This window comes from Sphaeramia orbicularis, chromosome 10 (assembly GCF_902148855.1).
Source record: "Sphaeramia orbicularis chromosome 10, fSphaOr1.1, whole genome shotgun sequence".
Taxonomy (NCBI): domain Eukaryota; kingdom Metazoa; phylum Chordata; class Actinopteri; order Kurtiformes; family Apogonidae; genus Sphaeramia; species Sphaeramia orbicularis.
Window position 1 is genome coordinate 35,341,165 of NC_043966.1, and position 15,887 is coordinate 35,357,051.

Consider the following 15,887-nt stretch of genomic DNA (forward strand, 5'->3'; position numbering starts at 1 on the left):
TATATATTTTTTTTTTTTTTTTTTTTTTTTTTTTTTGTTTGTTTGTTTTTTTTTGTTTTTTTTTTTGTTTTTGTTTTTTTCCCCAGTGGCCCTAATGCTCTTCTGTAAAACAAAGACTAAATAGTTGCTATTTATGATCCACTTGGAAATTGATCCATAGACTCATAAATAACGAGAAAAGCACTCGGAGAGCACAGACCTCCGCCAAGGCAGATCAGTACCCCCCCATCACCACCAAAATTTAACCATTTGTTCCTTGTGCCAGTATCAACATTTCCTGAAATTTTCATCCAAATCCGTCCATAACTTTTAGAGTTATCTCGCACACGGACGGACAGACAGAGAAACCAACGCCGACAAAAACAGAACCTCCTTGGCGGAGGTAACTAGTTTATTCTAACGTGTGCTGTACTCTAACTACTCACCCATTACAACACTACTGTTTACTATCGCAGTTAGAGTTGACCAATAGCAGTGGAGATAACAGACGGAACTGGATTCTTATTGGTCAGTGGTACGTCAACGTACGTATGACGTTTATTTGAAATTTCAGCGGCGCTACGTTTGTTGTCAGTGAGAGCAGTCAGCTATCGCTGCTTCAGCTTTTGTACAGAGATTTTAATATTAATAACACACAGTGGATTAAAAATGTCATTTTCAAAAGCCCCATTAAAGAGGTTTAATGATCACACCGGTAAGTAACATTTGAAATGATGCAGAAATCTTGCATTTAGTCATATTATCCTACGTACGTAGCGTTAGCGGATTACCAAACGTCTAGTTTAATCCTGGCATAGTTTTAGCTAACTATTTAGGACTACATGCACTTAACATCATTCTAAAGAAGAGACTGCATGCATTAAGTTGTATTTCCTGGTATTTCAACAAAATCAGGCCTAATATTAGTGTTTGCTTGACGTGTGGGATGGCGTTAAAAATCTGTTTTTATGGCCGAAGGTTGTGCTCCTCCACCGGGCACCTATGACGTTAAACCCGGGGAGCTGAAGGGAGCGGCATCCTTCGACAAAAGTGATCGATTTAAGCCAGTAAAACCAGGTACATACATGTGCTAAGCACAAGGTAAAGCAAACACATCCAAAACATGACGTTGTAGTAACACTTTTCACAGTTTCAGCCTCTACGACCCTTTTGCCACCCCCGTCCCCGTCCAGGGCTGCCCTCATATCACCTGTTCGGAGGACCATGTCCGTTGATGGCCTCGTAAGTTGTTTATTTCCATTCGCCAGATATAGATCTTAGTCCTATAACTACTGTAACCTAACATCCCCTGTAAAAACCCAGGTCGATGGGGGAAGTGTCAAAAAGGAGAAACCTGGCATATCCAGGGAAAGGAAAGAACAGAAACTCTTAGAAAAAGAGGTAACACAACACTTTTTCTGCACAATTATACAGCAGCTTTCAAACCCTCTGGGGCTTACTGACTGCAATAGTTTAAATCATTGCAGTCAGGCTGAAACCATTGCAAGTGTATTGCATAATCACACCTTTGGTTACTTCTAGATCCGGTCCCTGGTGCAAGAGCGAGGGGAGCAGGATCGGCGTTTGCTGGCCTTGGAAGAGGACCTCAAGAAAGTGGAGGCGAAGCTGCTAGCTGCTGTCAGAGAGAAGACAGGCCTCACTGCCAGTGTCACCACCCTTGAGAGACAGCGGGCTGAACTGAAGAAAGTCAATGAGTTCCTGAAGAATAAGGTTTGCTTGGATTTTAAGATCATACTCTAAAATAATGTGGCAGAAATATGTTGTTTTTTTCTCATTCACATCAGATTAACAATGTGGCTTGATGAATGTTTTTTCCAAGGTTTCTGCTGATACAACAAAAAAGAGAATCAATTCCCTCACAATGGAGCTGATGGAGGCGAGGAACTACTTAGATGTGAAAAATAAGGTATGATCTGAGTACAAATAGTGCCTCCATTGTTCAGTAATATCATCAATGGATGTGGTTTATTCATGTTTACGTTTGTATTGGTTTGTTGTATCCAGGAATTAAGCGTCCTGCAGATTAACACAGAAGGTCAGTTAAAGATGCTAGAAACTGACCTCCAAGCTGCTAAGGATACGGTGAAGGCTCTAAAAGGCCAGAATAAAGACTTAGGTAAGGTTTAACGGATATCACCACAGATGAACAGATAAACGGCACTTTGATAGCGCTGATCTGATCATCTTGGCTGCACTGTGACTTTCTCTCTTCATAGAGGACTTCCGTCAAGTGACAAAATCTCAGATTGAAGACCTTGAGAGTGAGAATGCCAGATTACATGGTGGGTTTTGAATTGACATTTAATGAACCCTTATGCCCTCCTCAAATTTACAATACTCTGGTCACCCTCGTGGACAAAAATGTACATGCACACGAAAACTACTATAATATCATCACATGTCTACATTTTTTTCTTGCTTTTTTAAAAATATAAATCTCTGAAAACAATTTCTGCAGTGCTCAAAACTACCAAACCTTCAACAGATTCCAGGATTTTAACCCTTTAAATGCTGGTTTAATCATTTGAATTCTAAGTGATTTATTACCCAAAAAAAATCCACAAAGAATTGAATATTTTCCCTAAAATAAATAGTAAGTGGATGGAACATTGGTGGTGATTAGAGCCTTGGATATGTCAAAGATTAGCAACAACGTTGATTTGATTGCATTGGTATTTTTTCTGTAGTGTCAGATAATCCCTATGGTTAGCCTCGTTACCTTTAAAGGGTTCAAATCCTGAAAACTGTTGAATGTTTGGTAGTTTTGAGCAGGGCAGAAATTGTTTAAGAGATTTATTAGAAAAACATTGATGTTTAATGATTTTATAGCAGTATTTTTGTGTGTGTACATTTTTGTCCACGAAGGTGACCAGAGGGTGCAAAATGCATCAAGGGAAAATAAAACACATCTAAGATTAAAAGACGCTGGATTTCAAAAAGTATAACTAAGAAGAAACGTTTCTGCCCAATTTTATGCCAAAAGCTGCAACACAGCCAAAATGATCAACAAATGGAAAAAAAAAAGCACAAAAATGCCTGAGGAGGACCTAAGGGTTAAAAATTTTAAAAATCTTCAATGTCTCTTGTCTAACTGCTTAATTTTCCATCTTAGAAAATGCATGAATGTCCATAGACACTGCTTTTCAGAGTATAGTGGTACTGTGAAGGCTAAAGTTTGTCATGTATGCTTGAGCAAAGTGCCACTCTCAACTGAGTTTTGCCCTGCAGCTGTAATCCAAGAGCTAAGGGAAGAGATCGGAGTATTACAAGGATACCTGGACGTAGCTAACGACCAGATCCAGGTAGAAACCTTCCTCCAAATGCAAATCTTTCCTTTGCGCATAGAGAAGATTTCAAGAGGAAATGCTTGACCAGTCTGTTTGCTTATAGGATCTCCGCTTGAAGCTCCAGACACAGGAGAATACTCTTGCGGATTCTCAGATGGAGACAATAAGGTAAGCAAATACATAATGTGTCCCTCAGGCAACTTAGTTTTGTACTTGATGACACTCATTTTTCACTACTTCACAGACAGCTGGAGACAGAATTAGAGCAGCAGACTACTGAGCTGGAAACCACCCGAGGTGTGCTGAGACAAAAAGAAGAGGAGGCACAAAGTTATCAGCAAGAGTTACAGGCATCAAAGGATGCCTTATTGGAAGTAGAAAAGAGACTGGAGAACCAAGAGCTCGAGCTGAAGTGTTCACAGAAGTCAGTGAGTGACATGGAGGAGCAAATGAAACTGGTGAACCAAGAAGTTCAAGACTCTCAAGCAACAGTTTGCCAGCAGGAGATGGAGCTTACCAGACTAAGAGAGGTGCTTAGAAGGACGGAAAAAGAGTTGGATGAGAGAGTGGCACATCTGGAGCAGCGGTGTCTCTTCTCTGAGGAAGAAAGGAGTATGTTATTTCCAGAGATTAAATAACTGCACTGTTGGTAAAATAACCTGACGTTTTTGCTGTGTATATTCTGAATATTTGGTTGTTTTCAGGTAAAACTCAGGAGGAAGGGTTGAGAAGAGTGGAAGAATTAAAGACAGAGCTCGTCACACTTAAGGAGGCTAAAAGAGATGAGAAAAAGAAGCAGATTCAACTCCAGCAAGAACATGGAATGCTTACTGAGGAACTGGAAAAAGAAAAGGTTACACTTCCACTGATTATTATTACTAAACTTTCATGCATTGATGCATAATTGAGCCACAACTTAGATCTTTATTTTGTGTATGTTCACAGGCGCTCGTAGACTCCTTGTCTGTGTTGCTGAAGCAGGAGAGGGAGGAGGCTGAGGAGCGGTTCAGCCAGCTGAAGGAGGAGATGGAAGATGTGCTGGGAGAGCTGGTTATTATGGAGGAACAGGAGCAGAAGAAGCAGGAGATAATGGAGAAGAGTCAGGAGGAGCTCCAGAAGCTCCAGACGGAAAACAGTGAGCTGGAGAAGCAGCTGTGTGACGCTAGAGCACTGCTAGACCGGTGAGTCACTTAAAGCTCAACACAAATCAACAAGTAGCAGAAATGAAACACACTGCCACTTGGTCTGTTTTCTGACACGGGGGTCACAAACCTTACTCGCTTGTTAAGTTGTGATGTTTTCTGTTTTTGGGTCCACTTCTGTTTATTTCTCTGTATTCAATCTGCTGCTGTACTGTGTCTGTGGATCCATAAAATATATCTAGTTGTCATTGTACTACTTAACATGCGATGGTCAGGAGCAGAGGAGGTGGATCAAGTTGATTTGTTAGAATTCTTAAATGAATGACAGAAACATTTGGCACTGCATCCTAATTTTAACTGCAATTTAATCTTATACTCAGACATTTAGCTGGTGGTAAAATAGTTCTCAATACTGCACCTCCTCTGTTGAGAAAATGTATACAACTTTGCTCAGAACAAATGACCGCTGTCAGGGTCAGCAGCTCAGTGGGACCGTCACTCAACAAAGCTCTGCCTTTGAACAATCTGTCTTCTATAAGTTGGTAAAGAATTAAATCAGTTCTCAGGTAGTCTGAAAACATGTCTAGAGTTTCATGTGTTTTGTCCTGAGGTTGAAAAATGCTCGCTAGACATCTGCATCTCTTTCATTACCCTATCACCCTGCAATTTAACTTGTGCTGATGTGATAATCTAGGAAGAAACTATATACCAGGTTTAACATCTATTGCCGCGTTTCCACCTCATGGTACCAATTTGACTTAACCCAGCTTTTTTGCCTTTCCATTACATAAAGGAACCTGGAATCTGTACCTGGTACTATTTTTTTTTTTTTTTAAGTATTTACTTAGCTGAGGTTCCAAAAAACACAGCAAACCACTGATTGGTCAGAGAGTTGTCTCTGCATCATTGCGTCATCAATGTGCAACGTGCAATTTAAAAAAAACAACAACAACAAAAAAACAGATTCTGAAGTTTACACTAAATATACCGGTAGGCTAATCCATGATGACAGCCCGCAAAACTACACCATGGTTGGTCGAGGAGGTTCAGACATTTCTGTCCTTGGTGGCTGATGAAAGATTCGGTGTGAGCTTGATGGGACAACATGCAACGAACAGAAGTTACAGGGTTTGGTGGCGGAGGCCATAGTGTGATCCAACATGCATGTATGTTTGACCTTCCAAATTTTAGTTGCCAGTGTTTGTTGTTTGTGGCCTCTGTTAAATAAACTGAACTAATCTGTCAGCCCAGATCATGGTGGATCCCCCTGATACAGAATAAGGGTTTTGTGAGGTGTTTTACATCTTCAGCCTTCATGTTTCGGTTGTCAGCCCTTTATCTTTGCTGTCCAGTTCAGGGGAAGGTAAATAAAGGAATGATTTATGTGAACAGACAGCTGAGCAGAAGTGAAGCAATGCACTGCTGTAAAAGGACCAGTAGCTTAAACAGTACATGAAAGATAAAAGAAATCAATGTCAGTTTAATTGTACGCCATATTGAGTTTAATTGGGGCCGTGATCTACCTAGGTTAAACACTGATTATGGAAAATTGCACTAATTATTGTATTTGCGGTAAATAAATGAATCCGGAATGGTACCTTACCGAACATAGAGACTTTACTTTTCTAGACTGTTTAGAGTCAGACATTAGTTTTTTCAGCATTATGATGTCATACTTAACAAGCAGATTTGTAAATATTTATAAGTCAATGTTTACAATGTTAACTAATCTGCATTATAAGATCATGTAATTTCTTCGTCTTGGGTGATAGAGGATTATGCTCGTACCAACTGAATGGCACAGTTAATGTATTTACTTAGTGATTAAATCAAGATACCTACATATTTACATTAGTGCCATCATCTCATTGTCATTTAACATCATCAGATGTGTGTGTTGATTGTTATTAGTAAAAACAGTGACGTGGAAGCATTGAAAGCCGAGCATGCAGCAGCCATGACGGATCTCCAACAGACCGACACAAAGTTACAGAGCAAAATGGGAGATGTTGTTGCAGAGCTGGAGAGGTGAGCACCGTTGTTTGATTTGTGCTCATGCTTTTGCACAAAATTGTGCAAAAGTATTGGGTTCATACAGGCTACTGCCTATCTATGCTTTCAGCGCCAAAGAGGCTCTGGTGGGAGAACGGGAGAGAAAAAAAGAACTGGAGGCAGAGGTGAAGAGAGTCCGGCAGCAGATAGAGGAGATGGACAAGGAGATTCAACAGAAAGACGAGGAGATCAAGCGAGTGAGGGGGGGGTTAGAGGGGCACCTGGAGAGACGGTTTGCCGAGGAGAAAGCGAGGGAGGACAATGCAAGGTAAGCTTCCAACTCAATTTCACACTGTGCTAAAATAACTGCCAGTTTTCACCTTTTACATTCCCTTTTTTCCCTTGACTTGATAGGATGTTGCTGGAGGTGCAGACTTGCCTCGTGCAAAAAGATGAGGAGATGAAGGCCATGGAGGTGAGCCATGCTGTCCTGATCAATCAGCTACAGCAGGAGGTACAGCAGCAGAAAAAAGAGAAGGACGAGGCACTGGAGCAACTAGAGGAGCAGAGAGGTCAGAGTGATGCTCGGCTCCAAAAAGAGAAAGAAAAAGCACAGAAACTGGTAGAGGACGCCAGCCAGGACAAAATGGAAATACTCAAACAGTTTGAGCAAGAAAAAGAAGAGAGAGTTAAAATTCAAACGGCGCTTAGTGATGTAAAAGGAGCATTGGAGGCTGAAAGGAAAACCCATCAGCAGCTCGGGTCAGAGGTGCTCAGACTACAGACCGAGCTGGACCGAGCAGAAGAGGAAAAGAGGAGCCTGCTGTCTCAGGTTGAGCGCATAGATCAGACCAGGATTTCCCTGGAAAAGCAGCTAACCGAGGCAGAGCAGGACAGAAGCCGGCTTCAGAGTCACTTGGATGAAACAGGACAACGGTGCGCTGGCTCCCAAACCCACGCCGAACTCATGGAGGAAAAGATGCAGGTGCTGCAGAGGGAGTTAAAGGAACAACAGCAAGACAGACAGGCTCTAGAGCAGCAGGTGGAGGTCCTGAGCCAGGAGAAGGTCACACTGCAGTGGGAGATGGAGGAGCAGAGGCAGGAACTCCAAAGGCAAATAACTGAAGCACAGGAGAAGAGGTGAGCCACATACTGCATAGATCAAAGACTTGAAACATGGGTGCAGTTCCTAACATGCCTGTCTTTGGTTTCTAAGCTCCACGAATTCAGAGACAGAGCACTGGAGGAAACAATATGAGGAGCTGTTCACCAAAGTTAAGCCCTTCCAGGTCAGGCTTTTCCACCTCAGTTGAAGACAGTGAGATTTTACAAATACTCAAATGACTGGATTTGGTTTCTTAAGAAAAGTAAGATAGCTCAAAACCTCTAACATGTCTGTGTTTGTGCTTACAGGAACAGCTCAATGCCTTTGCAGCAGAGCGAAATGCCTTGCTCAACGAGAACGGAGCAAATCAGGAGGAGTTAAACAAGTTGTCGGACGCTTATGCTCGTCTGCTCGGTCACCAGAACCAGAAGCAGAAAATCAAACATGTGATGAAGCTTAAAGATGAGAACATTACCCTGAAACAGGTAAAAGAAAGAAGAAAAAAAAATGCAGGCATACAAAATAGAACCGCATCTACCTTCCAACCACACACTTAGAAATAATCTTGCTGTTTTGTGTTGAGCTTTTCACTTCAACCTGTTTTTTTTTTCCACCTGACTGTGTGTAGGAAGTGTACAAGCTTCGCTCACAGGTGATCCGGCAGAAGAGCGATCTGGAGCAGCTGAAGTCAAAGCTCCCCGGCGCTCCTCAGCGCAAGTTTGATCCAAGCAAAGCTTTCCAACATAACAAGGAGAACAGACAAAGTGATACGACTACACCTCTTAAAGAAGGTGAGCACCAGGCCAGAAACGGCACCGTGTCAATCTGAGCTTAAAGACCGGAGACTCCATGTGAAAAGAATTCACTGCTTATTTTCTTCTTTATGTGGTTGTGTTGAAGTCTAACTCTGTTTGTTTTGTCAGGAAATCATTATGCCTAGAGGAGCTTCTACTCACCAAGAAACTGACGACTAATGGGCTGCCAAATTTCATTTTCATCTTCTTTTGGATACTTACAATTTCCCCTCTTACTTGAATTTCCCCTTAAAATCCACTGTTGTTTAATCCTTATTTATAATTGTGTAGAAATAAGAGATGGATTCAAGTCTTAAGTGCTGAGACTGGAGATAACAAAGCTTAATCTGCATGATCGTGTGAAAATATGTTTTGGGATTTTATCCTTTTTAACTACTGTAACTTTCTCCTTTGTAAATAAAGATAGATTTTAATGCGTTTCTTAAATACTTGTTGCTGGACTTTATTTCTGTTTGATTTAAGAATTTGTTGTGGATTATCCTGGGCATGAATGTATTTGAAGAATTGTTTTTTTGTTTTTTTTACCGATGTGCATCTTGGCCTTGTCTGTTGTCAGCCAGCAGAGAGCACTCTGGGACTGCAGCCACAGTTTCTAGAACACAGCAAATGTCTCTTACGTTTCATCCACACAATATAGCAGCTACAAAGAACACAAATTCACATCTTTGCAGAGGCAGCCTTGGGTTATGGGTCATGAAGCTTTATTTCCTTCAGTTGATAAGACATAGCCTGCAAGTATTCAACCAGAAATTGACTCTGGGACCTTTTTTTTTTTTTTTTTTTTTTTTTTTTACAAGCTATGAGTAGTGAGCAGCGAGTCAGTCGCAGTAGGCCTCCAGGTGGTAAATGCTGCACGGCTTATGGCAGCACTGTTCCACGATGCCTCTCTTCACCTTGGGCTCATCTCGGCCAGACAGAGCCTTCCACAGCCGCTGCTCCTGTCTGGCCCTTTTAGTCAGGAACCCTTTGAAGTGGAGAAAAGTTTCCATATCCTTGTGTTAAGTCTGCTGCGGTGCAAACCTCCAGTTCCTCAAACTACCATGTAGACTGTTCACACTTTAATGGAGACTTAATGGCTATGTAATCTGATCTCCCCAATCCATTTAGTCTTGTTAGTCTCTACTTCAAGAGGAGATATGATGGAGCTCCGACAGAGGCATATCATAGTTTACACCTCTAAAGTTAAACTTCAAAACATCAATGGAGTGATTGAGGCAGAAGACCCAAATAATGTGTTTTGGGAGTAGCATAATGAGGAATGTGGGATTTGATTATTGAATTTGTCACATCATGAATATGAAAGCACCAGTAAGGCATAGTAAAAGCCTAGTCACACTGAACTGAATTCAAAAGGAGCTAGAGGGGGGAGTTTGCACACTAATGATGGGTTTGACAAATGCAAAGATTGAGTTCAATGAAGCTTCCAGCATGTTGTCGCTCAACTTTTTTTTCTTTCTCCAGCCAATACCCAAATTGGCATTCTCATTAGGCTCAGACTGAACTTTGAACACACTAGTAAAACACTGCCAAGATTCAAAGCCAGTCTGGTTTCTATGGGTGATGCCATACTGGTCCTTTCTAAACTCCCACTATCAAGGGCATAATTATTTCACACACGTCTAAAAACAAAGCAAGTCAAATGTGGGCCAGAATAAACGCAGCCTTACCGAGCAGATGCTGCAGGTCCCTCTTGTTGGTTCGACTCGGGCTCACAAAGAAACCCCGGTCGCCACAGACGAAGTACAGGGCGTCCACCAGGTGGGAGCCACAGAGGTGCTGGGCCGGGGCTGGGGCCACCCCAGGAGAGTAGAGCACCAGCAGTAACAGCATGGACACTGTCCATGGTACCCTGGCCATGGGAGGAAGACCACTTAGACAGAAAACAAAGAAATGTCCACATGATCTAATAGAACTTTTATGGCTTGAATTTCACAGAATATCCAAGGCAAAGTGCAAAATAAATCCACCCGTCAATATTTCATATCTGAAAGCCTGAAGTCATATTTAATTTGATAGGATCTTTGTTAATGACACTTGAATGATACAGAGCCGCTTTCTTTTAATACCATGAGATATAAGTTTCTTTTTTTTTTTTTGATTATTAGCAGATAGCTCCAGGCCTGAAGATTATATCAGCACAGAGACAACACTGAACCCAACATATACCCCAACCCAAAATAAGGGCTTTGAAGTGAGCAAAAAAATTGAATAATTTATTTGTTCTTTGAAAATCAAAGGCCAAGATGAAAAAGCAGCGGTCAAACAAGGTCTGCACAAACGTCACTAGTTGATATTTCTATCTTAAAAGTACACGTGAGCCTTAACAGACGAAGTCGGAGATTAAGAAAAATGAAGAACCTAAAAATTACATCCAGGTCTGGGTGGTCTCTAAGCAGGTCTCTGATGTTATGCGATAATGATGGTTTGCATGTTTTTTTTATTTTATTCCCAAAAGAGCTAGATCCTTTTAAAGTGAAAATTTGATGTTATCTGTTAGATGTTAGGCATTCATGCTTAATGTTAAAGGCAAACAGCAGGAAAATGGTTATCTAAGGTTTTGTTTAATGTTATTACAGCATAGCATAGCTCTCTATTAAAAGAAACTGGAGTTTTATCAACACACTCAACCTTATGTGAGTACATAGGCATAGATTTCAGGGGGCGATAGAGGGGGTACAATCCTCTCAATATTTACAGCACGTGTGTTTGTCTCCTGTGATAAAATCACATTTTATTTCACAAGGTCTCATTCTCTAACACTGCACCTCCCAGACTTAGCAGTAATATATGAGAATTAATTTTTTTAATTAACAGAAAAGAAAAGTGCCCTCTGTATAGGAGAGGAGTCTGATGTAAAAGATGCAACAAAATGGGCATGAAGTAACAAGATTAAATCATCATAAAAAAAAAAGACAAAAAAGTGCTCTGACAGTGGAAGAGTCAATAAAAATGCAGTAAGTCTAGGTTCAGAGGAGGCACTAAATTTCTCTTTTGGGCCTGGGACCTGAAAACATTTGGAAACCGCTGCTTTAATAGATTTCAATGACAAGTTATGGCCAAAAAATGTTACAGCCCAAAAGCTTTATGTTTTGAATGTGCAGAAAGGTTTGAAGTGAAGTCATGCATGGATGTTTTAAGACACAGGTGTCAAACATGCAGTCCGGGGGCCAAATCTGGCCCACCAAAGGCTTCAATCTGGCCTGTGGATTGAATTTGTGAAATGCAAAAATCACACTGAAAATATTAAAGATCAAAGATGTAAGAATCATTTTAGGTCTATTCAATCTAAAGTGGATCAGAGCAGTAAAATACTATCATAATAACCTATAAATAATGAAAACTGCTGATTTTTCTCTTTGTTTTAGTGTAAAAAAAAGTTACATTTCACAAAAATGTTTACTTTTACAGACTAGCCTTTTACAAAAACTGCGAATAACCTGAAATGTCTTTATAGACGTATGCGGAATTTTAAATATATTCTCCCAGTTATTACATGTTTTGTGTATTTGTAGATAAACTGTGATCTGTAAGTTGTGATACACATGTATAAATGATAAACTAAGGTGTAATATTGTTAACATTGCACTTTGAATTTTCACGTTGTTAATATTTGTTCATGTTATGTTCAAGTACAGTTCGTAGATTTCAAAATTTTCATTACAGAATTTTACTTTTTTCATTCAAAAGTTCTTATCCTATTATAAATATTATTTTACTGGTTCAGCCCATTTTATATTGTATTAGACTGAACGTGGCCCCTGAACTAAAATGAGTCTGACACCCCTGTTTTAAGAGATGAAACGTACAAAAGATGCTTATATGTGAGGGATAGAAGCTGCCCTACAGAACAACACATACAGAAGTGGGACAGAATGCATGAAAAGCTATTAAAAAAACAATCTATTTATAAATATCATATGGTGGCTTTTCCTTTACATAAAAAAAGACATTTCCATCGTAAACTAACTAAAAGGCAGAAATTGGTTAATAAAAAAATCTCAAGATTGCAGGAAATAAAGTGTTTGATGCTGAAAATTTCCAAGAGGATTAACCCCAGCCCCTGGCTTAAAGCCCCCCCCCCCCTCCTCCTCCTCCTCCTCCTCCTCCTCCTCTAAATGATACCTCATTTGTGATGGATATTCTCCTGGGTTTGAAGTTCAGTTCACTTCCTGTTTCAAGGTGAAAAACATATTTAGCAGTCATTTAGAAACTATATAGACCTTTTGTGGACATTTTACAGTACAGTGTAGAATATTGGATTGAAAATGAATCATTTTAACAGTGTCTTTAACAATACACCTGTGCCAGGCATTACAACATTGGCAGGGCGTTCTACAGTATCTGGCCTGCCACTCCTCTCTCCCTCTGGGCCCAGAGCCAGACTCCTTGGCGCAGTAGATTGGTTGAATTATAGATCCTGACCATGCTACTCTTTACTTTCATCCTGGTTATTATACACATAAATTTGAAGAGTTGAAATCTCCAAGGAATACAGAGAAAGTTGCTTACCTGTGTTTGAGGCCTCAGTGCAGCGGAGCAGCTGGTGGTCACAGATGAGAAGGCCAAGGCCTGCAGGACTATACAGGTCCAGAGAACATCTCCACTTGGCTACCTTTCCCCCCTTTATAAACTCCCCACCTCCACCTGGCCTTTGTCAGCCTCAGCGGAAAACGCTACGGTCCAGTCATTAACACGCTGACCTGTAAGTATGCTGATCTGCTTTTGAGTGGCACTAAGTCATTTACTGAGTGTGGGACCAACAGCAGAGTGAGAATAAAGTTGAAAGGACAGTCACCCGCACTGATACCCAGTTTCAACCCCTGCTGTGGAATGGCCCGACTGACACACTTCACAAGCTGACAGACAAACACCATATGCCAGGTTCTCGTCTCACTGTAGATTAGTGGACTTTAAGGCCTATTAGTGACCACTAGTGGTGTAAGGAAGACAAAGCTGATCAAATCTCATGACATCCCAAACAGGTTATAGTTTTACCAGCATCTGCTCTGTGTTTGTTTATGTGACACCAGGACTATGTGGATTTTCATGAGAAGGGTTGAACATGAGCTAAGGAGCTATTCACTACATGTTGGAGCAGATCCAAACAGAGGGTTAACGCCGGATGGTGATTTTTTTCACTTCTACTTTCACGGTAAAATAGGGTGTTTTATTGTGTTACAGCGCTGTGGGGTCTTTGCAGAGGTATGCACTTTTCTGAGTGTCCTTTTAGTTTTACGTCTCTAATTTTTCTGTCAGTATGTCTGCAACAAATCAGAAAAATACAAGTAAGCACAGAATATATGGTGCAATATATGATAGATGTAAACCCTGGCAGAACATTTGTATCTCCGATTCTGTGAGCAAATGTCTGTCCTCTGTCCTCTGCATAACACTATGGGAAGTGATTTGTTATGCCTTCTGTGAAAAACACATTTAATATGATTTGTGAATTGGCGCTGTTTTCAGTGAATCTAGATATCAAAAGGAACATTTGATTCAAATACAGCTGGCATGTAACATTTGAAGGCACACCTCATGTAAAACAGAATTTAAATGTATATAACATCTGTATGTTGACCTCAAAAAACATGCTATTGTTAATATATTCAAGACCGTATTTAACCCTTTAAGACCTAGAAGTATTTCTGTGGCAACTTCCAAATGCATTACCCCTACATTTAACTTGTTCTTAGTGAATTATCACCGTTTATTATAATATTGTCCTCTACATGTTGATTTATTTGGAAAAAATCTGGTGTTTTCTTATATTTAATTTACTGATTATGTAGACATTCATAAAACCTCACTGTAAATTCAGAGGATATCATATCAAAATAGAGAAAACTGAAGAAAAAGTGGCTTTTTCAGCTAAATATATCCTAAACTGAACATAAAATGAACATCCACATTGACATTTGTCAAACTTACATGGGTTTTATTAGTGAATCAACGTTGCAGAGGATGACAGTGTGTCCACATTCACTATAGAGCCTCTGAAGGTCTAAATCGGTCATATCTGATGACCAGCGTTGTGTGTAACGAGTTACAAAGTAATGAGTTACAGAAACGTGAGTGCTTTTGTCGAGTAAAAAGTAGTGTAACGTGTTACTACTGAAAATTTGGTAACAAAATGTGGTTCCTTTTTCAATTCGGCACAACGTTACTTTTCTTAGGAACAGATTTGACAAGTGTCACTTACAATTTTTTCCCCCAATTTTTTTTTTACATACTAAGGAGTATGTGCATGCTCCAAACCATCGGGCATGTGCAAATGCATTCTTTTCGATGTAAACATCCTGTACTGAAACAGCTGCGCCTGCGCAATAGTCACAGGCTCTCATTTCACTTCGTTTCACTGGGTAATTAAACAAGAGCTGGACAAAAAAATGATAAGCCCTTATGTACAGGGTGGGGAAGCAAAATTTACAATGAACATTTAGTTGTTTTTTCTCAGCAGGCACTACGTCAATTGTTTTGAAACCAAACATATATTGATGTCATAATCATACCTAACACTATTATCCATACCTTTTCAGAAACTTTTGCCCATATGAGTAATCAGGAAAGCAAACGTCAAAGAGTGTGTGATTTGCTGAATGCACTCGTCACACCGAAGGAGATTTCAAAAATAGTCGGAGTGTCCATAAAGACTGTTTATAATGGAAAGAAGAGAATGACTATGAGCAAAACTATTACGAGAAAGTCTGGAAGATACTGTTAAAGAAGAATGGGAGAAGTCACCCGAATATTTGAGGAACACTTGCACAAGTTTCAGGAAGCGTGTGAAGGCAGTTATTGAGAAAGAAGGAGGACACATAGAATAAAAACATTTTCTATTATGTACATTTTCTTGTGGCAAATAAATTCTCATGACTTTCAATAAACTAATTGGTCATACACTGTCTTTCACTCCCTGCCTCAAAATATTGTAAATTTTGCTTCCCCACCCTGTATGTTGTGTTCACCTATATGCCCATAAGATGTATGGAGGCCATGTTATTTCATATTGTTTGATAGTTCTTAGTGGTGGTGTTGAAGCCTATAGTAGTCCAGTGTTTTCTTGTTAACTGCTCTGTTTGTGGTATTTTTTTATAACAAAGAGCATAAAATAAATACCTGTTATGTCCTCCATAGTAGAGCTTTATGTAGTCCTGCACATTTAGGAACAGATATGTGGTTCTGCCCAAAGTCGAGCAACATAAAAGTAACGTAAAAATAACAAGTAATGTAAAAAGTTACCTTCCGTAGAGGGCAACTAAGTAAAGTAAAGGATTGCTTTTTTAAAAGAAGTGACGAGCAAAAGTTACTTTTTAAAGTAACTTCCCCAACACTGCTGATGACCACGAAAAGATGATAAACTATATTTTACCTGAATTATTTACATGTATTGATAGGATTACTTGTTGAAAAGTTATTACAAATTTTAGATCAGTATGTGCTTAAGGTTAATATAATGAGACATTGAGTTATGTTTTTGTTATTTCATTTTTATTTTAAGTTTTTTAAATTCTTTTTTATGTGCTATGTAAAGTGGCATACAGAAATA

The 15,887-nt window shown here is 39.9% G+C and overlaps 2 protein-coding genes across 5 annotated transcripts; one reads left to right on the plus strand and one right to left on the minus strand.

Annotated features, from left to right (window-relative positions):
- Positions 1-403: 403 nt before the first annotated feature.
- hmmr (hyaluronan-mediated motility receptor (RHAMM)) lies at positions 404-8,767 on the plus strand. 3 transcript variants are annotated; one of them, XM_030146091.1, is made up of 20 exons: positions 404-694; positions 958-1,056; positions 1,130-1,221; positions 1,303-1,380; positions 1,522-1,710; positions 1,820-1,906; positions 2,005-2,116; positions 2,217-2,282; positions 3,229-3,302; positions 3,391-3,455; positions 3,532-3,899; positions 3,992-4,140; positions 4,233-4,468; positions 6,341-6,457; positions 6,552-6,749; positions 6,836-7,561; positions 7,638-7,710; positions 7,835-8,011; positions 8,155-8,317; positions 8,450-8,767. In XM_030146091.1, the coding sequence occupies exons 1-20, from the start codon at positions 649-651 to the stop codon at positions 8,464-8,466; spliced, it is 3,132 nt and encodes a 1,043-aa protein (XP_030001951.1). In that variant the 5' UTR covers positions 404-648; the 3' UTR covers positions 8,467-8,767. The 3 variants fall into 3 exon arrangements, with proteins under 3 accessions (XP_030001951.1, XP_030001953.1, XP_030001952.1); XM_030146093.1 differs by having other exon boundaries at positions 6,350-6,457; XM_030146092.1 differs by having other exon boundaries at positions 1,136-1,221.
- Positions 8,768-9,020: 253 nt separating this feature from the next.
- On the minus strand, positions 9,021-13,213 carry insb (preproinsulin b). Of its 2 annotated transcripts, XM_030146094.1 has the most exons (4): positions 12,851-13,213; positions 12,464-12,510; positions 10,009-10,211; positions 9,021-9,305 (listed from the first exon to the last, which is right to left on the minus strand). In XM_030146094.1, exons 2-4 carry the CDS (start codon positions 12,466-12,468, stop codon positions 9,160-9,162), a joined length of 354 nt encoding a protein of 117 aa, XP_030001954.1. In that variant the 5' UTR covers positions 12,469-12,510; positions 12,851-13,213; the 3' UTR covers positions 9,021-9,159. The 2 variants fall into 2 exon arrangements, with proteins under 2 accessions (XP_030001954.1, XP_030001955.1); XM_030146095.1 differs by lacking the exon at positions 12,464-12,510.
- Between the last annotated feature and the right edge of the window lie 2,674 nt (positions 13,214-15,887).